We start from the raw sequence: 27,180 nt of genomic DNA, 5'->3' as shown, positions 1-27,180 counted from the left end.
TCCTCTTGGCCACACTGCACGACAGTGACTTGTGTTGAGCCTTCATTGCCACCATACGTGTGTGTTTACGTGACAGAGACTCGTAAATGAACCTTAGTTTGGACGTGCCGTTTCTTTTCCACGAGCCGTTAATCAAGGTTTGCCTCCCTGCTGGAACAATCCCTTTAGTTAAAATGTAAACAGCCATATCAGCTCCTAATCTCATTGGAGGGAACCTCTGGATACTTTATTCATTCTCACTCTGGATAAGTCAGAGCACACACCTGGGAGGTTGAGGAAATGTGCAATCGGACCCTTTCCGGGAATCCAGTATTTTACAGAAATCCCTCAGAACAAACGTACACAGAAGAGAGCGTTTAAATAAATGTTTAACTCATAACTAGTTTCCTGTTCCTTGGCTTGTTTGCAAAGAGTTAGTGATGTTTAATGACGAAATTAGACCTTTTATGTACAGTATTAGCCTTCCAATGAATAAGACTGAAACAGAATTCTTAATGTGACTCTTCAGTTTGACATATTTTCTGGATCTATAAGACATATCTGGATCTGAAGTGCGGTAGATAACAAGAAAATAGCAAAAATTGTTCAGAATTGTACTGCAAAAGTAAAAAGTTCAGGTATTTTTTCATGGATTTGCACCAAAATCTCCTTCTTTATCCCATGGCCCAACTTTTCACTACATTTCCTTAAAATCTGTAAACAAGTGTTTAAGATTTATCAATAACCAGACAGAAAAATTATTCTACAAATAAGTGCAGTGAAGAGGCAAACAAAAGGGGACAAAAAGACCCTCTCTCTCTCTCCCACCTTGTTACGTTGAACTACCTTAAGCAGAAATTAAAACTACTCTTAACACATCAAACCGAACTGAAACCTGCACAGTCATTTTCATGCTGGTGCTCTCTTCCGTTGGAACACCAGCATGGACTTCAGGGGAGCTGTTTGCACGTCAGCTCTGTTGACAGTTTATGAGTAAACTGGCTGCATTGATTGCTACGCTGGCTTAAGATACTGTAGGTCTGACACCCGTATCTAAGGTCAGTGGTGATGAGAAGGGGTCTTATGTGAGGGCATTAGTCAACAAAGACCGGTGGTTGTGATTTGACCTTTAACATCTGACGTCAACAGGAAACTGGTTGGAAGGAACCGGATCAGACCCACACCAGGCCACCATGCTGGTTGTGGTATAAATAAAAGAATGACCTTGATTTGATATCATCAGAATTACATCTACTAGAGTCACAAACGCAGTAAATCAGCATTTGCTTGATTCCATTAAAGGTGCTAAATTTGATATTCAGAGCATTAATATAGCAGCAAACTACTATTTGTTATGTAAAGATATAGAGACATATAGTTATGTCTACCTGAGATGCACCAGATACATTCATGGAATAGTCATGATCCTGACGTGGCTTCAGGAACCCCTCATGGATGTGGCCATCTAGAATAAAGTCTAAAATTAGACAACCATCAGAATGTAATTCATGATCATGTGAAAAAGAAAGTACGATGAAAACCACTGACTTTTTCAGCATTTTTTTTTTTTAAGGATTATTTTTTGGTCAATTTGCCTTTATTATTTTATTTTGCCGATTAGTTGTCAGCTATTCACTTAATTATCAACTATTTTGATAATCGATTTGAATAATTTTTTAAGAGTAAAAAGTCTAAATTCTCTGATTGCAGTTTCCAAAATGTGAATATTTTCTGGTTTCTTTACTCCTCTGTGACAGTAAACTGAATATCTTTTTTAATATCAATTGAGGACGTCATCTTGGGCTTTGGGAAACACTCATCAACACCATTTTTCACCATTTTCTGACATTTTATAAACCAAACAACTAATCAATCAATTGAGAAAATAATCAACACATTAATTGACGATGAAAATAATTGTTAGTTGCAGCCCTAATGTACAGACATACATGCAATATCAAATTAACTCAGGCATTGGAAATGAAATAGGGTTTGTAAGACCAGCTCTGTCGTCCGTAACAGACCTCAGTGCGTTCAAGGGTAACTTTAAGTTTTGCAGTGCAATCTGTATTTTTGGACGTCCTGACATTCTTTGGTGTTGCTGCTGGCACCAGTATTGTGTCTAAAACATTATGGAAAATATAATTAGAGGAAGTATTGACAGTCCACACTCAAAGTCAAAGTACAGTTACTTTGTCTCTGAGAGTGACTCAAGTGAAAGCATTCGTCACAAAATCGACTTGAGTTTAAAATCTCTCCTCTTAAAATCACTTTCAAAAGTTAAAGTTCAAACTTGATTATCACTAAGACACCAAAATCATCGTTAGTACTGACTTGCATGTTAAGTGATAGGATGGTTTACAGTAGAAAAATGCTGAGTCACAGAGAGGAAGAAACACCAGCGGGTCACAAAGAATCAGAATCAGAATCAGAATCAGAATCAGAAAGGTGTTTATTGCCAGGTGTAAGGGGTATACACGAGGAATTTTCTTTGGCTTTGTTGGTGCGAGACAAATAGTATAAGAACGTCATTCTTGTGATCGTGATCAGTGTTAATATTTGGATAAGTGCTCGTTCCAGAAAATACCTTATTAGACTTGTGTCTGTCAATAAATGCCCAGGCAGTGACTCTGCTGTTTTTTCTTTTTCTTTTATAAAACCGACTGATTGTTCTTGACACTTTCCAGATAGATGACACTGAAACTTGGCAACAATCAATGTAGCTGTTTAGGAAAAGTCGCTGCATGTGCATCTGCCTCGCAGTCTGATTACGGTGTCAAATTGCCGAGGAGAGGATGTTAAATAAGAGCAGTGAAACCTGCATGGACATCAGTCGGATGACGGACGCGTCAAAGTTTACGGTTCAAGTGAATAACACAGACATGTTGAAGCAACACGAGATCACTGAGGTGACCTTTGATATGTCACGATCTTTCTGAATATACTTTCTACAGTGTCGTATCAACACTTTAATGCAGTGTCATACACGGAAAAAATGACCACAATAAACACCACACCAAATAAATCAACTGATTCTGAAGAAAACATGAGTCACTTCTATTTGTTTTTTTAATTTTATAATCGTAGTCACTCACCTTGGGAACTTCAACTGAACTTCACTTCATTCCTGACGCCGTCTGTAATCTTAATTGCTGATGGTTCGGAGGAAAAACCCTCGTCTTGCCCCTGTGATGCTGTTCAATGAGGTAAGACAGCAAATAGAGAAGATTATAAAATATAACTCCCACACATTAGGCTGCAAAATGATACACCTGCATTGACCCTTTGAACTTTATTTTACATTTTACTTCACATGGTGAGATGTATAACTTCAACATCTTTTTATTTATTTACATGTATTTATTCTAGATAAAAATGTGGTTGCCAACCGATCTCAAAACATTTTGGATCATATCACAAGAAGAGACAGCGATCATCAATACTGAAAGGTTTCTTCAGAGGATATTTAGCATTTCTGGGGCATTTATTCAAATTATTAAGGCCCGAGCTACGACAACGTCGGGCAGCGAAGGCCCTATTGAAACTGAAGGAATTATTGTTATTATTAAAATGAATCGCATTTTGAGGGCCTTATGGTGCTCAGAAAGTTGTTAAACTTTGCACACTCATCACACGTGGTGGAAAATTTTATCTTTTATGGGTCTCTGGCTTGGGTTTTGCAAAATGGTTCGCTGGCGCCCCATACAAAGTTGGAAAAATTAAGCCCCTCATTCAGATTTCACCTTCACAAAAAAAGCCTCTTGGAGGTATTGCCAAAACCCAACAGGAAGTCAGCCATTTTTCATTGAATGTGCCATATTTTCGCCCATTTTTAGCGTTTTACAGGCAGTGTACTGTAACAAACTCCTCCTACAGAATTCATTTGAACTACTTCAAATTCGGTCAGTATCATTTTTGTGATAAAACGTTATCAAACGTTTGCGTTGTCATGCAACATTGGTGATGTTTTTTTTTTTTACTTTTTTTTTAATTCTGATATTTTTTCTGACATTTTTTTAAATTTTTTTTCTGACATTTTTTTTTTTTAAATTATTTTCAGACATTTTTCTGGACATTTTTTTTTTTTGCTTTTTTTCGGACAATTAAAAAACTTTTTTTCAAACAATTTAAAAAAAAAAAATCTTCAGACATTTTTCAGACATTATCTTTTTGGACTTTAAAAACTTTTTTTTGGACATTTTTTAAAAAAAAACACGTTTTTTCTTACATTTCTTTTAAAAACTATCTTTCTGGACATTTTTTTTTACTTTTTTCTGACATTTTTTCTGACATTTTTTTTTTTTTACTTTTTTTCTGACATTTTTCTGGCTAATTTTTTTTTACTTTTTTTGGACAGTTAAAAAACTTTTTTTTAGATAATTTTTTGAAAGAAATCTTCAGACATTTTTTTTATGGACTTTAAAAACTTTTTCTTTGGACTTTAAAACTTTTTTTTGGACATGTTTTTAAAAACTATTTTTCTGGACATATTTTGTTTTACTTTTCTTTAGACACTTTTTAAAAAAACTTTTTTTCAGACATTTCTTTTTTTGGATTTTTTAAAGGAAATTTTTTTTCTTTTTTTTTAATTCCATCTTTTGTTCTGTCATTTTTTTTTTTAAACTTTTTTTCAGGAAATTTTTTTTTAAACTTTTTTTCAGACAATTAAAAAACTTTTTTTCAGACAATCTTTAAAAAAAAATTTCTTTTCAAAACTATTTTCTGGACATCTTTTTTTTACTTTTTTCGGACATTTTTTAAAAAACTTTTTTTCAGACATTTTTTTCTTTTTTTTAATTCCAACATTTTTTAAAACTTTTTTTCTGACATTTTTTTTTTTTTTAATTCCAATATTTTTTCTGACATTTTTTAAAACTTTTTTTCTGACATTTTTTTTTTAAAAACTTTTTTTCAGACAGTTTTCTGGAAATTGTTTTTACTTTTTTTCGGACAATTAAAAAACAAAATTAAAAAACTTTTTTTCAGACAATTTTTAAAAAAACTTTTTTTTCTGACATTTCTTTTCAAAACTATTTTTCTGGAAATTTTTTTTTACTTTTTTCGGACATTTTTTAAAAAACTTTTTTTCAGAGATTTTTTTTTTTTTAATTCCAATATTTTAACTTTTTTTCAGACATTTTTCTGGCTAAGTTTTTTTACTTTTTTTTTGGACAGCTAAAAAACTTTTTTTTAGACAATTTTTTGAAAAAAAAACTTTTTTTCTGACATTTCTTTTCAAAACTATTTTCTGGACATCTTTTTTTGACTTTTTCGGACATTTTTTAAAAAACTTTTTTTAAAACATTTTTTCAGACAGTTTTCAGGAAATTGTTTTTACTTTTCTTCGGACAATTTTTTTTGGACTTTTTTTTTTGACATTTAAAAAAAAAAAAAAAACTTTTTTCTGACATTTCTTTTTAAAACAATTTTTCTGGACATTTTTTTTAACTTTTTTTCGGACATTTTTAAAAAACTTTTTTCAGACATTTCTTTTTCTGGATTTTTTGGATTTTTTGGGGATTTCCGACATTTGAGGATATTTACATGTCAATACCGAATCATAGTCCGGATACAGTACACCTGACGTGCGTGAATGTGAGATATACATGTAAGATAAATCCTAATTAGGGAAACAATGAGTTTTCTATTAAAAAAAGTATTGAATTAATGATAATATGTATGTATGTTAATAATATAACATATGTAATATGTAATGTAATATGTATTATATAAATTGTTTGTATTAATCGTTTATTAGATGTCAGAAAGTCACAATTACAACAGAGCCCAAGGTGACAATCTTCAAGGAAGATACTTAAATATATTTTTTTGGCCATATTTAACTGAATTAATACTCTGTGTTCCTCACCGAAATTCAAGAAGACCAACAGTTCTGTTTTTATTAAGTGAAGCTGTGGGCATTAAGGTTCAAGTCCAGGCACTCTGTAGAGCAAAACTTCACCCATATCCAGAGTGTTGTAATTGATCTGATGGCCACTAGAGACTCCCATCACCAATCACATCACATACTGCTGCGGTATACAGTATGCTTCATGCACACCATTTCATTACTGTTTGTTATATTTCTGTGCCTGTATAACAGCGAAGAGGAGCAACAACTGTGCTAGAATTTCTACAGAAGTCTGTAAGATGACAGGACACAAGTATATAGGCCTTTTTCCACAGAAATCATTACTTATGAACCTACCTTTGACATTATTATTAATGATGGCTGAATCCATTTAGCTGCTTCAGTTTCAGGGTCCCGTTATTGTGCATGCTGGCACATTATCACGCTGTCAACTTGAAGAGAACAGAGCCATAGTTAGTGTCATTAGTAAAACCTGTGTTGTCTGCTATGAAAAAGCTCTATTTAATAAGACGCCTCAATAAGCAAATAGCTTGACATGACATTAAAATGAAAAACTGTGTGATAGCACTTTGACAAGAGTGTTTTTCCTCCATATTTATAACTTTATTCTCGTAATTTTACGACTTTTTTCTCGTAAAGTTATGACTTTATTCCCGTAATTTTACGACTTTTTTCTCGTAAAGTTATGACTTTAATCTCGTAATACGACTTTTTTCTCCTAAAGTTATGACTTTATTCTCGTAATATTACGACTTTATCCTCGTACTTTTACGATTTTTTTCTTGTAAAGTTATGACTTTTTTCTCGTAATATTACGACTTTATTTTTGTAATTTTACGACTTTATCCTTGTAATTTTACGACTTTTTTCTTGTAATTTTACGACTTTTTTCTCGTAAAGTTATGACTTTATTCTCGTAATATTACGACTTTATTCTCGTAATATTATGACTTTATCCTCGTAATTTTACAATTTTTTTCTTGTAAAGTTACGACTTTTTTCTTGTAAAGTTATGACTTTCTTTTCGTAATATTAAGACTTTATCTTGTAAAGTTATGACCTTTTTCTCGTAAAGTTATGACTTTTATCTCGTAATATTACGACTTTATTCTCGTAATTTTACGACTTTTTTCTCGCAAAGTTATGACTTTATTCTCGTAATTTCACAACTTTTTTCTCGTAAAGTTATGACTTTATTCTCGTAATATTACGACTTTATTCTCGTAATAACACAACTTTTTCTCGATATCTCAGATTTTATTTCCTTCCATGTGGCCCTAATACTCCGTCGTACTTAACAAATGTAGTGGAGTAAAAAGTAAAACATTTCCCTCTGAAAATGTATTAAAGTAAAAGTAGAATGAAAAGAAAAGACTCAAGTAAAGCACAAACTGTTATTAAGTACAGTACTTGAGTAAATGTACTTAGTTATTCCCAGCACTGACTCTCTGGCTGCGTTCCAAAGCTCTTAATTGCATCCCTGTTTCCCTCACTTGCGTCTTTTCCTTGCGTCTTAGTCCCTCCCACCAGGGAAGCATGGAGAGACGCAAGGAAACCATGCGAGGAGAGAGGAAACGAGGAAATACGATTTAAGCGACATGGGACGGTCGTTTCCTCTGAAGCGTCACGTGAAGCGACGTCCGTTTCTGATGACAGCAGCAGCTGATCACAGCTGGATCAGCTGTCAGTCAGCTTTAACAGCTGTTTGTGTCTGAACTGTACTAATACTAATAAAGACAAGTGCAAGCTGCAGCCTGTATTTCTACTATGGACTGAGTCCTGCTTAGAGGACCAGGAACCATCTCTACTGGCACAATAACTTTATATTATTGATTCATTATTAGCGTCTGTAGTTGTTGATATTCTGATTGTGAGTTAATTATTTAATAACCCAGAATATGACTGTGGTGTTTTTTGAACACTGGACATTATTTATTAGGCTAAAGGGAAAATGTAAATGATGTAACTCATATCAAACCGACGTTCAGGAATCATCAGCCTCATGTGACTGAATGGAAATGATGATAAATGATGTAAAAGGTGTTTGTTGCTGACAGACAGACAGACTCTCCTTTTCGCTCTGACTTTAATAGTTTCATTAATAAAAGTTAACGGGGGAAATAACAGATCATGAAAAGAAAAATCATTCTAATAAATAAAGAAAGTTATTTTAAGTCAGTTTGTCAGGTTTTATAAACCCCTCTGACTGTCAGGCTGCTTCACTGACGGTGTGTGAAGGAGAGCTACTGCAGATCCTTCTGCTGCTGCTCAGAGCTTCAATTAACACAGATTATAACTAGATGGTGAATCAGAAGACAACTAAACTATAAAACGTTTAATCTGTGATCTGTTTTCACTCCGGTATAAAACTCCAGTGATGTTGAGAGGTAAAGTTATCAGATCAGTCTGATCGGCAGCAGCGTCCAATCAGTAACTGATCTCCAATAAGGGGGCGTGTCGGTCGGCAAAAGACTTCCGTGCAGGATACACTGGTGTATCCTCGCTCATAGCTCCTCCGGCAAGCCTCCTCGATCCTCGATCCTCGCTCCTCGATGCACAAATAAGGGCTTTGGGACGGTCTTCAAAATGGCGCACCAGAACTAATTCCGGTTCAAGCGAGGATCGAGGAGCGAGGAAACGAAAATTAAGAGCTTTGGGATGCAGCCTAAGTGTGAATATGCTCGCTAACAGGTAGTTTACCTGTTGATCCATCATGCTCACTGGTGCACGCGCGGTGGGCGGGTGCCTCGCACTCTAGCTCACATTACCCAGCATGCAGCGCGGGCGCTCTGACAGCAACAGAAACATCAAGGAGGAAGAGGATGCAGGTCGGTAAGAGAAGGCACATTTTATACACTTATATACACCTTTATGTCGTGTTTTGGCACATTTATAGCGTGTTATGGCGGCGCTGGATGTTAGAGACGAATATGAATCAATGTCGTTGTATTTTAACGGTTTTAAACGGCTGTAAGAAGAACAGAAACAAGGTGGTCGAAGTCGGTACAAACTTGGTGGTGAAGTTGTCACCGGTAAGATAACCGGTGCTCGGTAGACACTGTAGACACAACGGTTATGTGTCAGTGATGTTTATGTGAGGGGAATGGAAACAAGCTAGCAGGAGAAGCCTGATGCTGCTCCCAAAACCTCCTGAATGAGAGAAGAACAGAAGGAGAAGCTGATATCTGTGCTGGAAACTGATATGAGTGTTGTTGGGACAGTAACAGTAACGGTGACGGTGACGTAGGCGATGACGAGCCTGTTGACAGGTCAGTTATCAGCTGGAGGACAACCTGGGTGTTTTATTTTGGTTAAATGGTGAGATTCAGCAGGAGGAATGAAGGGATTCAAGAAGTGTGTTATGCAAAACAGAAACTGAAACTCATGGACTGAATACGTAAAAAAGAAACTAAGCTGTACTATGTAACTGCACTTTCCTAGACTAAGCTACTGGAGTTAACCTGCACTATACTCATTTTTAACAGTTTTCTTCATCTCCTTGTATTTTTATATCTGGTATATTCTTTTGTACTTTCTACTTTGCACTTCTAACTTTTTTTACTGCCTTTTTACTAACATGTTTTGCACTATGGAACTGTGATGCTGGAAACTTGAATTTCCCTCGGAATCAATAAAGCTACTATCTATCTATCTATCTATCTATCTATCTATCTATCTATCTATCTATCTATCTATCTAATAAAACCTTGATTTCATTTAGATAGACCAGAGGTCAGCAACCTTTACTATCAAAAGAGCCATTTTAGGCAAAGGAAAAAACATTCTGGAGCCGCAAAACATTTGAGATTTGTGATGAAGGTAACACAGTTAATAGTATATAGTATATAAGTCTAATGCAGTGAGGGCCCGCAAGTGCAGGAGTATTAGGGCCACATTGAGGGGAAAAAAATCTGAGATTTCCAGAATAAAGTCATAACTTAACGAGAAAAAAGTCATGATATGACAAAAAAGTCATAACTTAAAGACAAAAAAGTCATAATATTACGAGAATAAAGTCATAACTTTACGAGAAAAAAGTCTTAATATTACGAGAATAAAGTCATAACTTTACGAGAAAAAAGTCTTAATATTACGAGATGGCAAAAATTCCATAATAACCTTTCAGCATATTGTAATTCAAGTGTTCTGAGAGATAACTAGACTTCTGCACCTCCTCATGGCTCTGTTTTCTGGCTTTAGAAAATCTAGCCCGTGACGGGAGACTTTGGCCAATCACAAGTCATTTCAGAGAGAGAACGTTCCTGTTGGCTGTTCTACAAATACAGATGTGCATGCATGTCCCTTCGATGAAAGCCTGACTCAACGGCGGAATTTCCTGCAGGAGAAGTTCCTACTGCAGCATTGGCAACAACTGCAAAGCATCCCACAAAGGAAGACAGACTCATCAAAAAGAGAGTCTGACAATATTGGCAAAGCATTTCAGAGATGGAGAGAAAATACTGCTAATATTTAGCCTTCTGCTCACGGCTGTGACTCTCACAGGGCTGGGGTAGCTACGGCAGTAGCTCGGGGCAAGCATTCATTTTCTAATAATTTAGCCTTCTGCTTACGGCTGTGACTCTCACAGGGCTGGGGTAGCTCGGGGCAAGCATTCATTTTCTAATAGTTTAGCCTTAACTGCTGCGGTGCAGCCATGGCTGCTACGGTTAACAGAAGGCATTTTCTGTGCATTCCAATACCCACACTAGCATACTATTTAGTATGCCAGAACAACATGTCCCTATACATAATATGTCAAATGCAGAATGCAAAAAAATACCAGGATATCCTACTACATTCGGTCACATTTTGCAGCATGCAAGCCAGCACACTTTTCTGGCTATTCTGACCCACAATCCTCTGCACAGCTTATATATGAGTAAGATGGTCAAAGTTCAAGGCTCAATGTTTTGACATAAGTAGTATGTCCCAATTGTCTGCATACTGCATGCAACAGCACATACTTTGTAAGGGCAGCTGTAGTACGTACTAAAAGTAAAAAGAAAAAGTATGCGGAGCCTTTCTCTCCATCTCTGAAACGCTTCGGATGGTAATTCTTGTGGAAATGCAGCTATATAACATCATCGGGATCACAACCCACGATCGGGATAATGTCTGAAATGAATGACTAGCACCGTGTAGGTTAGCCTACTGTATGAATTGTGTTAATGTGCCCATGCTCGTCTGGTGGGACAGAGAGGAGAGCTGTAAGATGAGGGCTGTAATTTCAAATTCTAGCTTTTGTTTTTTTGTTTTTTTACTTTTCCAGAAAACTGCCTTCCCCGGGGCACCACTTGAATTCTTGAATTATATGCTGAAAGGTTATTATTGAATTTTTGCCCAATAACACAAAAACATAACCTGACTCGCCCCTGCTTTAAACACTGGCTACTGAGCAGAAATAGACAAACAGAATCAAGCTATCATGCTTGCATCAGAACTGTGATAAAGCCTTCAGTGTTTATGAACAGTGTCCTGATTTCAGTTTCTGCTCCATGTTATTTACACTGACAGCTGCTGTTGACACAGTAGAGATTTCCCACTTTTATAACATTTAAAGCCGCGCTGCACAACGTCTCTAGTGTCTACAATCCATGAACGTTAACATGATGGCTTTAATGTCGCTTGGCAACACATGTATGACTAATGTCATCCCACGGATGTAGTCAAATTCCATATAAAATATATTTTTTAAATCCTTTATAAAATATTTAAAAGATGTCAGTTAAGCCTTGGGGGTTGGGGAATATTTTTTTTATTTTTGTGGTGAAATTGTACTCCGTATATTTTTCATGGAGGCTCCTCTAGGGTGTGATTTGATTTGGGTAGATCATGTAAAACTCATACCTGTTTGCATGGTGGTATGTACAGTACATGCAAATCAAAAAAAGTGCACATGATTTGTTTATTCATTTTCAGTCTTTGTCAGCTATCTAGAAATAGAGCAGACTCTTGATGTACACGTTTTCAATATTTGCAATCGATCTAACAACAGATATGCGTGTTTGAATAAGACATCCAGTCATTTCACCTTGTCCGTGTCTTTGTGTTGTTATTAGGGATGCACCGATACCGGTGTTATGTTTATATACCATATACATTATAGACAGGAAATTTAATTCCTGTTTAAGTTTTGAGCAATTGGAAGATTTTTTACCAAGTTACTGGCGAACGATTTATTATTTTAATGATAAATATCAATTCAGTAAATGTATTGCTACGTATTCATTTATTACATTTTGTTTTAAAAAGTTAAGAAAGCGATGTTTAAGCCTGATGTTGCCTTACACATAAAAGAATGATCCCAGTCACTCCCAGTGAGGCATACATTTTATTAATTAAACACTGGTATCAGATCGGTACTCAGTATCTGCCGATACCCAAAGTCCAGTTATCGCTATCAGTATCAGTGTCATCACTATCATCCCTCGTTGTTAGTGACATAAAAGAGTAATCACATGTACAGAGCCTAGAGTGTATGATCTGTCTGGTCTATTGTTTCTTCTTGTGATTAAAGTCATTTAAGTACAATCCTCAGGGTGTAATCGAACTTCAACCCCTGACTAAACAGATAACCAGACGATAATCACGCAATGAGTTTTGCTGCAGTAGATGAGGTCATTGAGATCTATGTGTTTACCCGGCTTTGGGTGATGATCTATTTTCTTCCAGATATACAGCACACATCACATGTCTGCTGTGCGGGGAGCTACAGAGGCAGATATAAAGGAGGTTCAATAAAGCTTCTCTTGTCTCTTCTTTCTCTCCCAGCCTCAGATATGGATTACAAGGTTGTGTTCGCAGCCTTGGAGACGGTGTGTGAAGACAACATTTCTTTTTTGTGTGGGTCTGATTTGCCGTACGGCGCTGTTGCCAAGCGCCTGGTAACGTGTATGAGACAGATTCAGGAGCACGGCCGAGCCCTTGAGCCTGTGGTCGGCAGCTTCACCACTGTATTCCATCATTATGACTTGGACGCAGAAACGCCTGGGAATGGCTACCGCACCCTGGTCAAGGTATGACTGAACCCACTCACTTTTCCACTCACAGCTGATGTCTGAGCTGTGAGAACTCTCTACTAATGAGTTACACAAAAGCCAGTGTATTTTCTGTTTGATTTCGCTTGTAGTTTGTTAACAGCAGTGTTTTAAAGGTGTTACGTGTAATATTTTAAATCATTATTAAAACATAAGGGCTTCAACTAATGATTATTTTCATTATTAATTGTTTTTGTGATGAATCTATTCATCATTTGGTCTATAAAATGTCAGTAAATAGTGAAAAATATACAGTATTTTAGAACTTGCCCAAAACCGTAGTTGAATTGTTTGTATTGACCAACAGTACAAAGCCCAAAACTATTCTGTTTGTTATGATAGAAGACAAAGAAAGCCAGCAAATATTCACGCATGAGAAGCTGCAACTAGTGATTTTTTATGTTTGCTTTAAAATTTACTTTTACGATTAACTTTGGGGGGGATTGTTTTTTATTCTGTATTTTTATTATTGACAAAAATTTCATTAGAAGACCAAAACCAACAATGTGTTAGTTTGTCTCTTAGTACTTTCTTGCCCTGTCTGTGGCACTCAGTGTGGCTCTTTGTTTCGTTTTGTTATTTTTGGAGAACAATGGAGCTTTATGGCACAGTGAAAGCTAGATCAAGCTTTGACTACACCAACTATACTTGGTATTCAATGTTGGTTTTTGGTCTTTTCATGGGATTTGTCCATAATAACAAAAATATAGAATATCACTCTTATCCTTTAAATGCAGACTTCCTACCTTCTCAGCAGAAGTTACATTAGTTTTCTTTCTTTCTTTCAGGTCTTGCTGTCTTGCCTTATGCACATCATCCACAAGGGCCGCTACATTGCCTCTAATTACAACAGTGCCTTCTTCAGGGCAGACCACAATGCCTCTGAGATGGAGGCGTACTGCAGCGCGCTGTGTCAGCTGCGTGCCCTGGTCCACCTCGCCCAGCAGCTGATCAACGAAAACGAATGTGGCCAGCTGTACTCCCTGCAGGACGGGGACCTGAGCGGCAGGTTTGTGCAGGAGTACAGCTCCATGCACAAAGCCTGCTTCTACGGCCGCTGTCTGGGCTTTCAGGTCAGCCAACTAAAACAGACTTACTTCACACCAGTTGGTTTTATTTTGTCCAATTTTCAGCACGTTAAAGTTAGTTTTCTCACCAAAATGTAATTCAAATAACTTGGATACAAGCCTGTTGAGTGTTCTGATCGCTCTCTGAATATGTAACATCAGATAACCAGTTTAATATTCTATTTTTGTAGAAATGAGTATCTTATTAATATAGTATTTTAAGAATGAAAAAGTGTGTGTCACTTGTTCTAATTATTTGAAACCAAAGCTCTTATTATTAACGGTCCATTGTCTCTTTCCACAGTTCTCGCCAACTCTACGTCCGTTCCTCCAGACTGTTGTCATAAGCATGGTTACATACGGAGAGACGTATGGTAAACAGCAGTCTGGTTTGGGTTAGTCTTTTTTTTATTCTCTGTTTTTTTCCATGGTATTGATGGAAGGTCGTGTTGTGGCCTTTTCAGATGTGTTCATGCTTAAATTCATCCCTCCTTTTCCAGGTTTGGCAGCCCTTTCCCTCCTCACATCAGGGAAGTACGTCATCGATCCAGAGCTGCGGGGCGCCGAGTTTGAACGCATTACCCAGAACCTGGACATGCAGTTCTGGAAGTCCTTCTGGAACCTCACAGAGTCCGGCCTTTTAGCAGTAGGCAGGGTCAAATATTCTTCCTCTGACTCTCAAATTAGCTGAAATCCTCTTTAATGTTTTAACTGGTCAACCACCCTGCATGTCTCCCTCTGTCCAGGGCTTCAGCAGAATAGCCTCGACCCCAGTGCAGGTGAACTTCACCCTGACTGTTCCTCCTGTCACTCTGCGCCTCCCACTGGCCTCAGACCCCAGTCTAACGGCCACCGTGTCTCCTCCGATAGCCCACTGGGGCCCCGGGCCGGTCCACATGCGTCTCATCTCCTGTGAGCTTCGAGAAGGACAGGTGAGGCTCCACAGGTCTAATACGGGGATGTGGTGAGGAACGTGTACAGGAATACAAATCTGGACCAGACATAGTTTTAGATGGAGCATCTAATGATTACAAATTGTCCTAAAAAATGTGATCTTTGATCAAGTGTCAGAAGTTTGTACGTGAATTTTCTGTCTCCTTTTGTCCGCCATGTGATACAATCTGCTTATATATGATCCGATTTTGACAAAGGGATCTCCCTTTAAAGGCACACATGCATGACATTAACGTTCGCTTCCCATTCACTACCCTTCTATGCAAGCAATGGGGCGGAAAAACATTCGCTTCTGGTGGCAAAGCAAATTCACATCTTTACATTCATGTGGAGTTCAACTTTGGTGAAGTTTCGCATTTTGCATTTTTGCATTCGTTAGAAAAAGTCTAAAAAACTCCACAGTTTAGCCCAATGGCTAAAATGTGAAAGCCCAATCAATCAGCTAATCAGTTGCATGAGAGATACAGTGTAATGCATAATAGTGTACACATGAATGTACAAGCAGACCCCAATCGATATATTACCAATGTGTGTATTTACTACAACACAAGGTAAGTACCCATGACATATCATTTGAAAGTGTATGCTGCATTTGGACATAATTATTGTAAAATGTAAACCAATGAGAAACAAGTAAGAGAGATAAAAATGTTTTATTTTATACGAGGGGGGAAATGGAAGAAGTATTGTATTTCTGATACAACATTTTTTGGGGGGAATTTAATATAAAGTGGTGGTACATTATGCCCACAGACTCTTTATAAGAAGTGCATGTCACCGTGACGTCACCCTGTGATTTTACAACGTTTACTGAGGTAATAAATCAAGTGAGAAGTGAGCTCATTTTCTCATAGACTTCTATACAATCTGACTTCTTTCTGCAACCAGAGGAGTCGCCCCCTGCTGGCTATTAGAAAGAATGCAAGCTAAAGGCAATGACATAGAAAATATGTTAGTCAAGGTGGGAAAAATTTCATTATGTCATCTAGCTAAAATGGAAAGAGTCTCTGTATATATGTATGTATGTATTTCTGTACTTTTAGTTTCTCGACATTGCAGTGTTGAGTGTGAAGGTGTTTGGATGAGCGGCTCTCGAGAAAACTGCAAGCAGCAATACTAGAGACCAAGAACTAGTTCTCTTAATTGTGTGAAGAGCATGAAATGTTTTGTTGCTTCGTGTCCTTTATCATTAATTACCTTATGACTTCTCCCCAACTTTATAGGAGAGTGAAGAGCTGCTAGCTTATTCTCGAGACACTCCTCCCCCCGTCACCACGTCCCACCTCCCCTGGGTTCAGAAGCAGCCTCGCTCCCCCTGGCTGCTCATCCACTTCCATGGAGGGGGCTTCGTGGCCCAGACTTCCAGATCCCATGAGGTACACAACGCTGGTGTTAACTGTAGCTTCATTTGTAGTAGATATTTGCAAAAGTCATCATAGGGTTAATACTACTACTTATACTCTTAATCTCCTTATAATAATATAATATAATATTAAATATTTAGCACTAGATCTTTCAATCCTATAAGTGTTTCATAAATTATTTATTAAGTACACTTAAATTAATCGTGTTTATTCTGCTCTCTGTCCATCCCCTCATAAATCAGAATTATCTGCGGACTTGGTCGAAGGAGCTGAGCGTACCTATCCTCTCCGTGGACTACTCTCTGTCACCCGAAGCGCCCTTTCCCAGAGCTCTGGAGGAATGTTTCTACGCCTACTGCTGGGCTCTGAAGAACTGTCATCTGCTAGGTATGTGTGCCACGTACGTCCTACTAAGACAGACAACGCAGAGCTACAGTAAACCAATAGGGAGAATTCATGTCTTTTATTTTAACAGATTAATATGTGAATATTTGGGGACTAACTGTATATTTATTACTGTAGGAATTTTTTTTTGTGTTCAAGATTTCAGTTCTTTTATTTGTTATTTGCCTTTTAGAAAGTTACTGTTTAACTATTATTATTATTTTTTACTTTTTTTAAAAGATAAGAAACCTAAGATAGAAAAGTGTAAAGAAACCCAGAAGTGAGAGAACTCAACACAAGGAAAAAGGCAGTTAGAATATTAGTAGAGTGAAATATGAAAGAATAGTAAACCACAGCAGTTACTTACAGTTATTACACATATACATATACAACGGCCCTGATATGAGAGGAAAATCTGTTTTGAATATATGCAAATGAGTATTTATAAATATAACAAAATGTGTGGATTTAAAATGCAAATGTCTGTGCCACACATGTATTCACACAATCAGCTCTACAGACGGCTGTATTTGTACAGAAAGCAATAGAGAATGTGTAAACACAGACACAGATGTAGATAGCACATGTACATAGTGTTCCAATTTCATATGTGACGCTACTGGTTGGCTCCACGGGAGGAGGGGCAGCACAGTTACAGAACATGGCACGTGATTTGTTATCTGTATATTATCAGATCATGGAAAGTGTCAAGTGTGCCCGCTCACATGCAGAAAAGGTGGAAAAATATAAAGATACAGTATATGGTACACTATAAAACCGATTATGACAGGATTAAAGATGTAATGGTATCAGGGCTGTAACTAATGCTTATTTTTATTATAAGTATCTGTTAAATATAAGGCTGTCAAAGTTAACGCAATAATAACGCAACGCAACATGTGATTTTTAGGTCGTAGCGATCTCAGTTTTAAAGCTAGAATGAAGATACTGGTATCATATGAAACTAGAAAACCTAATGAATCCATTGGTACCAACCATGTCATGCGATGGAGGTTAAATAATGTTCCATACTTACGCTAAAGTTTGGTGAGGAAAAGCAGGTATGGCCATTTTCAAAGGGGTCCCTTGACCTCTGACCTCAAGATATGTGAATGTAAATGGGTTCTATGGGTACCCACGAGTCTCCCCTTTACAGACATGCCCACTTTATGATAATCACATGCAGTTTGGGGCAAGTCATAGTCAAGTCAGCACACTGACACACTGACAGCTGTTGTTGCCTGTTGGGCTGCAGTTTGCCATGTTGGCAACCTGTGAGGGTTTCTGGACAATATCTATCATTGTTTTGTGTTGTTAATTGATTTCTATTAACAAATATATACATACATTTGCATAAAGCAAACATATTTGCCCACTCACATGTTGATAAGAGAATTAAATACTTGATAAATCTCCATTTAAGGTTCATTTTTAACAGATAAAAAATGTGTGATTAATTTGCGACGAATCACAATTAAATATTTGAATCGATTAACAGCCCTAGTTAAATGATGTTTTCAGTTATTGATTTTTCTATAAAATGTCAGAAAGATTCCCATCACAAATGCCCAAAGTGACATCTATGAAACAGCCTGTTATAAAATCCTTGTTCTTTATTAATATGATTTAAATGATCATCATTATTTACATGTTGTGTCTGTGTGTGTCTCAGGCTCCACAGCGGAGCGCGTTTGTCTGGCAGGTGACAGCGCTGGAGGAAACCTCTGCATCACCGTGTCCATGAAGGCCATGTCCTCCGGCATCCGGGTCGCCGACGGCATCATGGCCGCCTACCCCGCCACCTTGCTCACCACTGACGCCTCGCCGTCCCGCCTGCTCACGCTCATCGACCCGCTGTTGCCTCTTGGTGTTCTCACAAAGTGCATCAATGCCTATGCAGGTATGTGGGTGGGTGCGTGCACAGCATTAGCCGTGTGCTGTTTCACGCCTCATTTAACTTGAGAGCACTTTCCGGCGCTGTTGGAACAGAAAACAGAATCTCAGAGGGATTTATGTGTAAACCGGATAACGTGGGAGGAAAGGAAGATGATAATGATTAAACACCTGCTGTCATGTACACTGTCAAACCAACAATCACTCCTGCTCTACATATAAAGTCTGTATCAACCCATGGTCTGACTTGGCTTAATCCTCACCACTGTGGCACCACCTAGTTGGCTTACTGGTTTGGCTGGTCAGCCTGATATTACTCATTGCAACTGTAAACACTGAAAGCCTCTGGAGAGTCTGTCGCTGAGCTATCTGAATCCTCCAACAGTGTAATGCTGAATACATAAACAGTTCATTTTCTCTTCCTGGAATAGAGAGACTCAAACCAGTAGTCTGAGTAGTGACTCATTGTTGCTATGTGACCTTAAACTATGTAGAAAAGAGAAGCAGATTTTATCATATTGCCTTCATATCTTTTTAAACTTGATTAATCCTCACGTCTCAGGTGTTGGAGATCCTATGCCAGAGAGCTGATCTCTGTATGAGAGAAGGCTTTGTTTCCCATTGAAAGTAAACAGGATTGTGGTTTTACATTTGCAGATAAATCTGTGTGTGTGTAGACTGATTACTATAATTGGTTTAAATGCTCTGTATTATCCAGCAGTGCCTGATGCGACCCGCACATATTGACTAGTTCCACGTGGTTATTTGAACATATTAAATAAGAAATTATGATCAATGATATTTGAGGACAAAATTGAAAAGCCTTGACCACAGGGCCAAAAAGCCTTCGTATAAATACTAAGGCTGTCATTACACAAAGAAATTCTCTGGTGTCTTTTTGTCTGTTTCTCTGACACATCCGCTTACGTCCCATCATCTCCCTCCCAGGTACGGACTGTCAGACGGTTGAGCGTGCAGTGGGAAACGGCAGCCTGGGCGCTCTGGGCAGAGACACCGCTGCGCTGCTCGGTGATCTCACCCAGGGAGCCTCCAACTGGATCCAGTCCTTTCTGGACCCCATGCGGACTACAGGTGGAGCACGCTCGCTGTCATCCTCGCCGTGGAGGTCTGAAAGCAACGCGACTCACGGCGCCACGCAAAACTGTGAAAGTAACGTGGATTACCCAGAAGGCTTTGAGCCCCTGCGCTCCAAGATCCTGGCTTTTGTTCGCCCAACGTCCTGCCCCATAATCAGGAACCCGTTTGTGTCGCCCCTGCTGGCTCCTGACGACATGCTGAGAGGCCTGCCGCCTGTTCACATAGTGGTAAGAAAGGGAAGAGCTTATATTTTCTTGAAAAATCTCATCTATGTCAATTTAAACATTTATTTTCATCAGGGTGTGTAACTTCAGCGGAGGCACAGCTACAAGTTCTCGGGGGAAATTATAGAGGCAACGAGTACGATTTTTAGCCTAATAATCAGACTCTGATGCCATTTTACTTAACCTTCTGAGACCCACGGGATCGCCGGCAATCATGACCGACTTTACCGTCTTTCATAGGCTGTAGTAGGCTCAGTTTCAGAGCTAAAGTGAAGGTACTGGTATAATATGAAACTATGAATCCATTGGTATCAACCATGTAATGTTACCTTGTTGGGAAGGAGACTCGATAATACTCGAAATTTATGCTAAATTTGGGCGAGGAAAAACTAGCTTGGTGATTTTCAGAGGGGTCCCTTGACCTCTGACCTCAGGTTATGTGAATGAAAATGGGTTCTATGGGTACCCACGAGTCTCCCCTTTACAGACATGCCCACTTTATAATAATCACATGCAGTTCTGGGCAAAAACCATGCAGTCTTTTTTGAATGCTGTATAAGTGTGTTATTTTCACCTATTCTAAAATGATTTCTGCATACTAGAGTCCATAAACAGTCTTGAATTACATAAATTGGGTATCACTGTAAAGCTGAGACTCTCTTGTATTCATGTGTGATGATGTTAATCCCCATAGTAGCCATTTCATTGTAGTGAGAAACTTTACAGCCACAAACTAGAGACCTAGAGCATTCAGAGGATGGATGGTTTTCCTAGCTAGATTAACACTAAGGGGGTTTCTGAGCAGTTTCCACAACAGAAGTGATTGCCATCCAAAGGCTGGATAAACGGTCAGCAGTATTAATTCTGCTAAAGCATGCGAGAAAAACAGTTTACTGGCTCAGTATGGTCCAGTTTCATGCACACACACACACAGCTTCATTTTCATATTTGTTGGATCTATTATAGAGCTAGGCCGATAAATCTGCCTGGCCGATATTAGCTTATTGCAGATATATCAGTAGCAATTGCAACACAACAAGGTTTGAGTGTTTTTCCAGTCCTTGTTTCCTGATTCCTGCGTGTGTCCTCACAGGCCTCTGCTCTGGATGCCTTGCTGGACGACTCTGTGATGTTTGCCAAGAAGCTGCGAGGCATGGGCCAGCCTGTGAGTCTGACGGTGGTGGAGGACCTGCCTCACGGCTTCCTCGCCCTGACGCAGCTCGCCAAGGAGACGGATGTCGCAGCAACAATCTGCGTGGATGAAATGAGGAAGATTTTTCAGGAGGAAAACCCCGCTCTTCGCAAACGGCCAAAGATGGAAGAGACTAGTCAGAGCGTCGATCCATCAGGCTGATTTATCTGGTCATTCGTGGGACTTTGTTGTTCTTGGATGAAACAGAGATCTGACATAATGTGAGAGAGATGAGAGGGAATTTAAGAAAAGGAAAGTTTGAGGAGGCAACAGAAACTGTAAAAGTAGAGGAAGCTTCGGAACACTGCACTTGAAACTTCTATTGCACAACATTTAAACTAAAAACTTTAACTTTCTATAAACCAGCTCTAACATGATCCTTAATGAAGACTAAAATAATCAAGTATTTTTCTACCAAGATTTACATGTTGAAGATTTAGATCAAAACGCACATTGAGAATATTACAGAATGACAGAACGTTCACTCTAACCAGCCCTTGCAGTCGTCCCTTAACTGATATACTGTATGTCAGTGAAGGGAGCTGTTGTGCCTTAAATTTAAAGTGCTGCTCAAGTGTGCAAAGAAAAGCTTTGCCTACATTACTGCAAAAACTGACCAGGATTAAAGGTTTACTCGCACAGGAAACACATTCCAGATGCACTGTATTATTATTATTATTATTATTACTATTACCATTATATTGTTTTGTTCACCAGGAGTATGTGGATGTGTCTTATGAAAGTAGCTTGTTCTACTGTAAAGGATTTCTTAATCTTTGTTAATATAAATATTTAACTCTGTTGTTATATTTAAAGTCTGAATTAAATCCAAACTTGCAGGGATCACTTGTGTTTATTTGATGCTTTTTGACATATTATTAAATCTAAAGTAGGCAGGTTGGAGTAAATATGATTTTTTTTTAAAAGTTATTTTTATAAAACGGTTGCTATATTGTGAAAGTAGTGCATGAGAAAAAATCATGTGCCTATTCATCACCTCAAATGTTTTCAGAAACATCTTGTAGTGTACTGTTTAGCTGTAAAATGAGAAAGTTTGTGACCCGGCCGTCAAGTTGAGGAAATACCAAGCACCGCCCACCAGCCGGAACAGTACAGTACAAGATGTTTCTGGAAACAACAAGATGTTTTATGCGAGAAATAGGCATTGCAGTAACAGGATATTGATTCATATTTGATCAACGCTGCCTAGTTTGACCGTTTGATCGGAGTTTGCGTGTGATTGACAGCTGCCTCCGTTGAATGAACAGCCAATAGGAAAGCTCTCTCTCTCGGAAATGACCTGTGATTGGCCAAAGACTCCCGTCACGGGCTAGATTTTTTTAAAGCCTGAAAACAGCCATGAGGAGGTGCAGAAGTCTCTCGGAACACTTGAATTACAATATGCTGAAAGGTTATTATGGAATTTTTGCCCAAATGATGCCAAAAACATTCTGCCTACTGCTGCCTTAAGTAGGACTCTAATCTGAGTGTTACCTCCTCTGTTAGAACAACCTGTGCAGCCACTTGATAAACCCCTTGGCCCCGTTAGGATTATGTAAAACATGTAAACCAGAAATGTTATTTTAACCAGATGTTTTTTAAGTTGTGGTTATTTTAGCGTGTATTATGTAGAAACATCGTAAAACCTCCATGTTGAATTTAGTTTCATGGGTGGACAGTTAATATTACTGAACACAAACTTGTTATTACTGATAAAATAATCCTTAACCCCACGGGCAGGATAACCTCAGAGTTATTTAACACAGCTTGACATTTCCCATCCCTCATGATAACTACACCAGGTGTTTGCACATGTTGCAGTTGTCAGAGTTCCCATACAGTATACTGTATATGATGGTGGCGCTTTTTGGGCATCGGTTCCCTCTTCTTCTTCTTCTTCTTCTACAGCATCTTCTATTGGTCAGTCCTCCTTATCAGCTGTCAGTGATGTTGACGTGGGGAGCAAACACACCTTAAATCTGAGACGCCTCCCCGTCTGCAGACGTCCAAACCACAGTCGTGATGCTGCTCCTCGCTTTACTTGTGCTGGTGGGCACCAATGGTGAGTTTAAGTGATAATAAAGCTTTTACACTTTAGATTTAAAACGCCTTAATCTTTCTTTTGCATGCTCAGTTTTAGAAATTTTCTAAAGTGTAAATTACATTTCGGGGTCATGACCTTTTCCAGATCATGATGCATTTTCACGTGTGATTCAAACAAGTCAAACATGCCACTGTTCTGCTTATTTCATACACTTTTCCCCGTCTCCTCTCTCTCGCCGCCGACTGCACAGCTGCCCTCGGCTTCGATGATAAGATCGTCGGTGGCTACGAGTGCAGGGATCACTCCGTCCCCTGGCAGGTGTCGCTCAACAACGGCTGGCACTACTGCGGAGGAACCCTGATCAACGACCGCTGGGTCGTCACTGCTGCACACTGCTACAAGTAAGTTAGGGACTGATTTAGACCTACCACACCATTCTGTACTGACAGTATCCATCTGCATGTGCTTATCTTCCATTTCTCACTCTCTGTAAGAGAGTATTTATTTGTCAGTAGTGTTTAGTTGTTTTACTAATAATAAGTAATTAATTATATTTTTTATAGTGTTTTCTTTTGATACTTATTTGTTTAATTATTTTCTTGTTTAGTATATTTAATTTTTGCGTAATTAGTATTTTGTTTGTGAATTGGGTAACACTGCGGTTCTATATGTTGGTAGGCAGGTATAGGACCATCATGCACCTGGGTGGGCCTTTGGTTTTTTACTAGAGCAAGACAGGCAGCGACAAACATTTGTTCTTTCCTTTACTTGCTTGTTTTTGGAGAAATAAATCATAAAAAACACAGAAACTTTGCTTGGATAATGGACTCTTTTGCCTGCGTACGTATACCACATACCCATGGTGTATCAGTGGGTAAATGGCTCCACTCTCTGTTCCCACTGTGGCCTCTCAGGGGTGAGGATATTGAGCTGCGTCTGGGTGAGCACCACATCGGCTACAAGGACGGCCCCGAGCAGTTCATCGCTCCCGCTGTCATCATCCCCCACCCGGAGTACGACCGTTACACCATCAACAATGACATCATGCTGATTAAACTTGCTGAGCCAGCAAAGATTGATAAGTACGTCCAGCCGGTCGCCCTGCCCAGCAGCTGTGCCCCCGCAGGAACCCAGTGTCTGGTCTCTGGATGGGGAAACACCCAGAGCCCCTGTAAGTCTGGCATGATGTTTTTATCTGTGCCAAAGATGTGTTCAAGGAGAGAAATCTGTGTCACGGGTCAAAGATTACTTCATGATCTGATTGTGTGACTGCAGATGATGAGGCCTATTAAAATGTCTCTCTGATTCTGTCTGTGTGACTCAGTCGGTTGTCTGAAATGCCTGCACTGCCTGGACCTGCCCATCCTGCCCCAGCTGGACTGTGAGCGCTCCTACCCCAACAGGATCACCTCCTCCATGTTCTGCGCCGGCTTCCTGGAGGGAGGAAAGGACTCCTGTCAGGTACATGAAGGCCCAAATATACAAAAGACCATCGGTCAATTTGATTTTTGTTTTGAATAATTCTGTTCCTCTGATATTAATAATAATAATAATAATCCTGTTAATGTTGTACCTTCACAGATTTCATCTTGTTAAATCAGTTTCATATGACACAATTAGGGCTGTCAATCGATCAAAATATTTAATTTAAAGGGAGATTTGTCAAGTATTTGATACTCTTATCAACATAGGAGTGGACAGATATGCTGCTTTATGCAAATGTATGTATAAGGTCAGAGGTCAGAGGTCAAGGGACCCCTTTGAAAATGGCCATGCCAGTTTTTCTTCGCCAAAATTATGCACAAGTTTGGAGCGTTATTTAGCCTCCTTCATGACAAACTAGTATGACAGTTGGTACAGTAGGTTTAGTAGTTTCTTATGATACCAGTATCTTCACTCTAGCTTTAAAACTGAGCCGCTAAAACCTAAAAATCACAACTTGCGTTTATGCGTTGAAGAAATTAGTGGCGTTAAAATGAATTTGACGCGTTATTATTGTGTTAACTTTGACAGCCCTGGACAAAATATATTTTTTTCATTCAATATTAGAGCTTTTGTGTTATGTCATGTTTTTGGTTTCGCCCATGTTTTCGCCATCTGTTGATATGCTTTTGTGTTTCCAAACTGATATCAATGTATTGGTGTGTGGTTATATTCGGGTTTTCAAATTGCACTGCAATATTTCTTCTTTTTATTTCCTCTTTCCTCATTATTATTATTATTATTATTACTCTTATTACATTTTGTTATTCTTTAATGATTGTTATTGTTTAATAGAGTGCTATTTCTCCATCCTTCTCCATCAGGGAGATTCTGGTGGCCCCCTGGTGTGTAACGGGGAGCTCCAGGGTGTGGTGTCCTGGGGATGGGGCTGTGCTGAAGAGAATCGTCCCGGGGTTTACGCCAAGGTGCGTACTAAATAAATACTCCAATGTGCACAGGCATTTTGTCAGTTAAGGACTTGAATTACAACACTTCAAAAAGTGCAATTATTTACTTTTATCTCTTGAGGATTTTGTCAGAGTTGGTGTCATGTTTTGTGAAATGAATGAATGTGTTTGTTGTATTGGGAGTTGCTGTGTTGTGTTATAATCAGTCATATCTGAAGGTTATTTAGACTCCAAAATGTAATATCTGAGGACACAATAACTTGTATTTTGGAATTGATATGCACAGAAAATATATTCAAATTACTGATATCTTACACAATGTTCATCCAAATGCCATTTTGACCTTAATTATATCTGATTTATTATATCAAGGTTCTTTATTTGTCATTGGTGAATGAAAATCTTTGGTCTCAGGTTCCTTAAACAATGCTCATTAAATACGTATAATATAAAAGGAAAAATCACACAAGTAAAAGTAAATGTTAATCTAAGGCATAAAATAGTGCAGTTAAAATAAATATAAACATGAGTAAATTGTAATTTAGTTGATGACAGTCAACTGTTATCTGAGTGCAGCATCCTAAAGTCTCTCTTCTTGCTTGTTATTTATGTCACCAAAAAATATATAAACTGAACCAACTCAATCTTCTTTTATTTAAAGTAATATTTATAATTTGTTCTCCACAGGTCTGCCATTTTACTGACTGGATCCACTCCACTGTGGCCTCTCACTGAAGTCCTTCTGTAGAGGAGAGATCAGGAAAAACCTGTCTGTTCAGTTCATGTCGACGCTCTTACTCCTGATTATATGAGGACCATACAGCTTTACTAACCACTTCATGACGTCTTTCATGACTGTTTGTGTTTGTTTTAACAATGACAATAAAAAATCACCGTGAGTACACAAGCTAACTCTGTTTCTGGAATTATTTCATCTGTCTTTTACCGCAATAGACCCGTTTGAGGTTTGTAAATAATGAATAGCTTTATATATATGTTGAAACAGTGCCAGAATAAATACATATATATATATATATATATATATATATATAAAGCTATTCATTGCCAGAATAAATATATATATATATATATATATTTATTCTGGCACTGTTTCAACCACTAATGGAGAATATTGCCATGAAAACACAAATTTCTTTTGAAATATATCCTAGTCCAGGGGTCTACAACATGCGGCTCTTTAGCTCCTCTCCAGTGGCTCCCTGTGGATTTTTTTAGAAATGGAAATGAATAACTATTTTTTTGTTTACATTTTAATTTTTATTTATCATTGTTGTAGGTCTATGGTAGGTAATATTATGAGAATAAAGTCAGAATATTATAAAGTAGTAATTTTACGTGTTTTTTTTTTAATTATGACTTTATTCTCGTAATATTAAGACTTTTTTTCCCGTAAAGTTACGACTTTATTCTCGTAATATTATGAATTTAATCTCGTAAAGTTATGACTTTATTTTCGTAATATTACGACTTTTTTATCGTAAAGTTATGACTTTATTCTCGTAATTTTTTTACGACTTTTTTCTCGTAAAGTTCTGACTTTATTCTTGTAATATTACGAATTTATTCTCTTAAAGTTATGACTTTATTTTCGTAATATTACGACTTTTTTCTCGTAAAGTTATGACTTTATTCTCGTAATATTACAACTTTTTTCTCGTAAA

The 27,180-nt window shown here is 38.0% G+C and overlaps 3 protein-coding genes across 7 annotated transcripts in view; 2 read left to right on the top strand and 1 right to left on the bottom strand.

Annotated features, from left to right (window-relative positions):
- Positions 1-6,282, bottom strand: part of LOC141754962 (sodium/hydrogen exchanger 3-like) — a 31,166-nt gene extending 24,884 nt beyond the window's left edge. The window contains exons 1-2 of one of the 2 annotated variants that reach the window (XM_074614445.1): positions 6,188-6,282; positions 3,075-3,173 (exon numbers count right to left, since the gene is read on the bottom strand). Coding sequence is in view for 1 of the 2 variants with exons in the window: in XM_074614443.1 (XP_074470544.1) it covers positions 1,368-1,387 (20 nt within the window). In the remaining variant the exon portion in view is untranslated. Of the gene's footprint in view, positions 1-1,367; positions 1,403-3,074; positions 3,174-6,187 lie in introns of those variants that run through there. The other variant, XM_074614443.1, reaches the window with a different exon arrangement.
- A 2,272-nt stretch (positions 6,283-8,554) lies between these two features.
- On the top strand, positions 8,555-21,907 carry lipea (lipase, hormone-sensitive a). Of its 4 annotated transcripts, none has more exons than XM_074614450.1 (11): positions 8,555-8,683; positions 12,629-12,867; positions 13,677-13,961; positions 14,260-14,350; positions 14,456-14,601; positions 14,702-14,887; positions 16,133-16,285; positions 16,516-16,660; positions 18,330-18,557; positions 19,499-19,875; positions 20,966-21,907. In XM_074614450.1, exons 1-11 carry the CDS (start codon positions 8,674-8,676, stop codon positions 21,224-21,226), a joined length of 2,121 nt encoding a protein of 706 aa, XP_074470551.1. In that variant the 5' UTR covers positions 8,555-8,673; the 3' UTR covers positions 21,227-21,907. The 4 variants fall into 4 exon arrangements, with proteins under 4 accessions (XP_074470551.1, XP_074470548.1, XP_074470550.1 ...); XM_074614447.1 differs by having other exon boundaries at positions 8,560-8,679; XM_074614449.1 differs by having other exon boundaries at positions 8,630-8,683; positions 12,623-12,867.
- A 121-nt stretch (positions 21,908-22,028) lies between these two features.
- LOC141754965 (trypsin-2-like) lies at positions 22,029-26,400 on the top strand. The gene is made up of 6 exons (XM_074614453.1): positions 22,029-23,126; positions 23,359-23,509; positions 24,023-24,279; positions 24,433-24,569; positions 25,415-25,516; positions 26,186-26,400. Exons 1-6 carry the CDS (start codon positions 23,087-23,089, stop codon positions 26,231-26,233), a joined length of 735 nt encoding a protein of 244 aa, XP_074470554.1. The 5' UTR covers positions 22,029-23,086; the 3' UTR covers positions 26,234-26,400.
- The last annotated feature ends 780 nt before the right edge of the window (positions 26,401-27,180 follow it).

The sequence above is a fragment of the Sebastes fasciatus genome, chromosome 17 (assembly GCF_043250625.1).
Source record: "Sebastes fasciatus isolate fSebFas1 chromosome 17, fSebFas1.pri, whole genome shotgun sequence".
Classification (NCBI taxonomy): Eukaryota; Metazoa; Chordata; class Actinopteri; order Perciformes; family Sebastidae; genus Sebastes; species Sebastes fasciatus.
Note: the sequence above shows the minus strand (reverse complement) of the source record. Positions and strands in the feature narration are given on the sequence as shown.

What these genes read in the sequence shown, in the direction of transcription:
- LOC141754965 (XM_074614453.1), top strand. Translation starts at nt 23,087, where the DNA reads ATGCTGCTCCTCGCTTTACTTGTGCTGGTGGGCACCAATG. An exon ending in TGTGCTGGTGGGCACCAATG is followed by an intron (nt 23,127 to 23,358) that starts GTGAGTTTAAGT and finishes CCGACTGCACAG; the next exon opens with CTGCCCTCGGCTTCGATGAT. An exon ending in GTCCCGGGGTTTACGCCAAG is followed by an intron (nt 25,517 to 26,185) that starts GTGCGTACTAAA and finishes TGTTCTCCACAG; the next exon opens with GTCTGCCATTTTACTGACTG.
- lipea (XM_074614447.1), top strand. Translation starts at nt 8,625, where the DNA reads ATGCAGCGCGGGCGCTCTGACAGCAACAGAAACATCAAGGAGGAAGAG. An exon ending in CAGAGTCCGGCCTTTTAGCA is followed by an intron (nt 14,602 to 14,701) that starts GTAGGCAGGGTC and finishes CCCTCTGTCCAG; the next exon opens with GGCTTCAGCAGAATAGCCTC. An exon ending in AGACTTCCAGATCCCATGAG is followed by an intron (nt 16,286 to 16,515) that starts GTACACAACGCT and finishes CTCATAAATCAG; the next exon opens with AATTATCTGCGGACTTGGTC.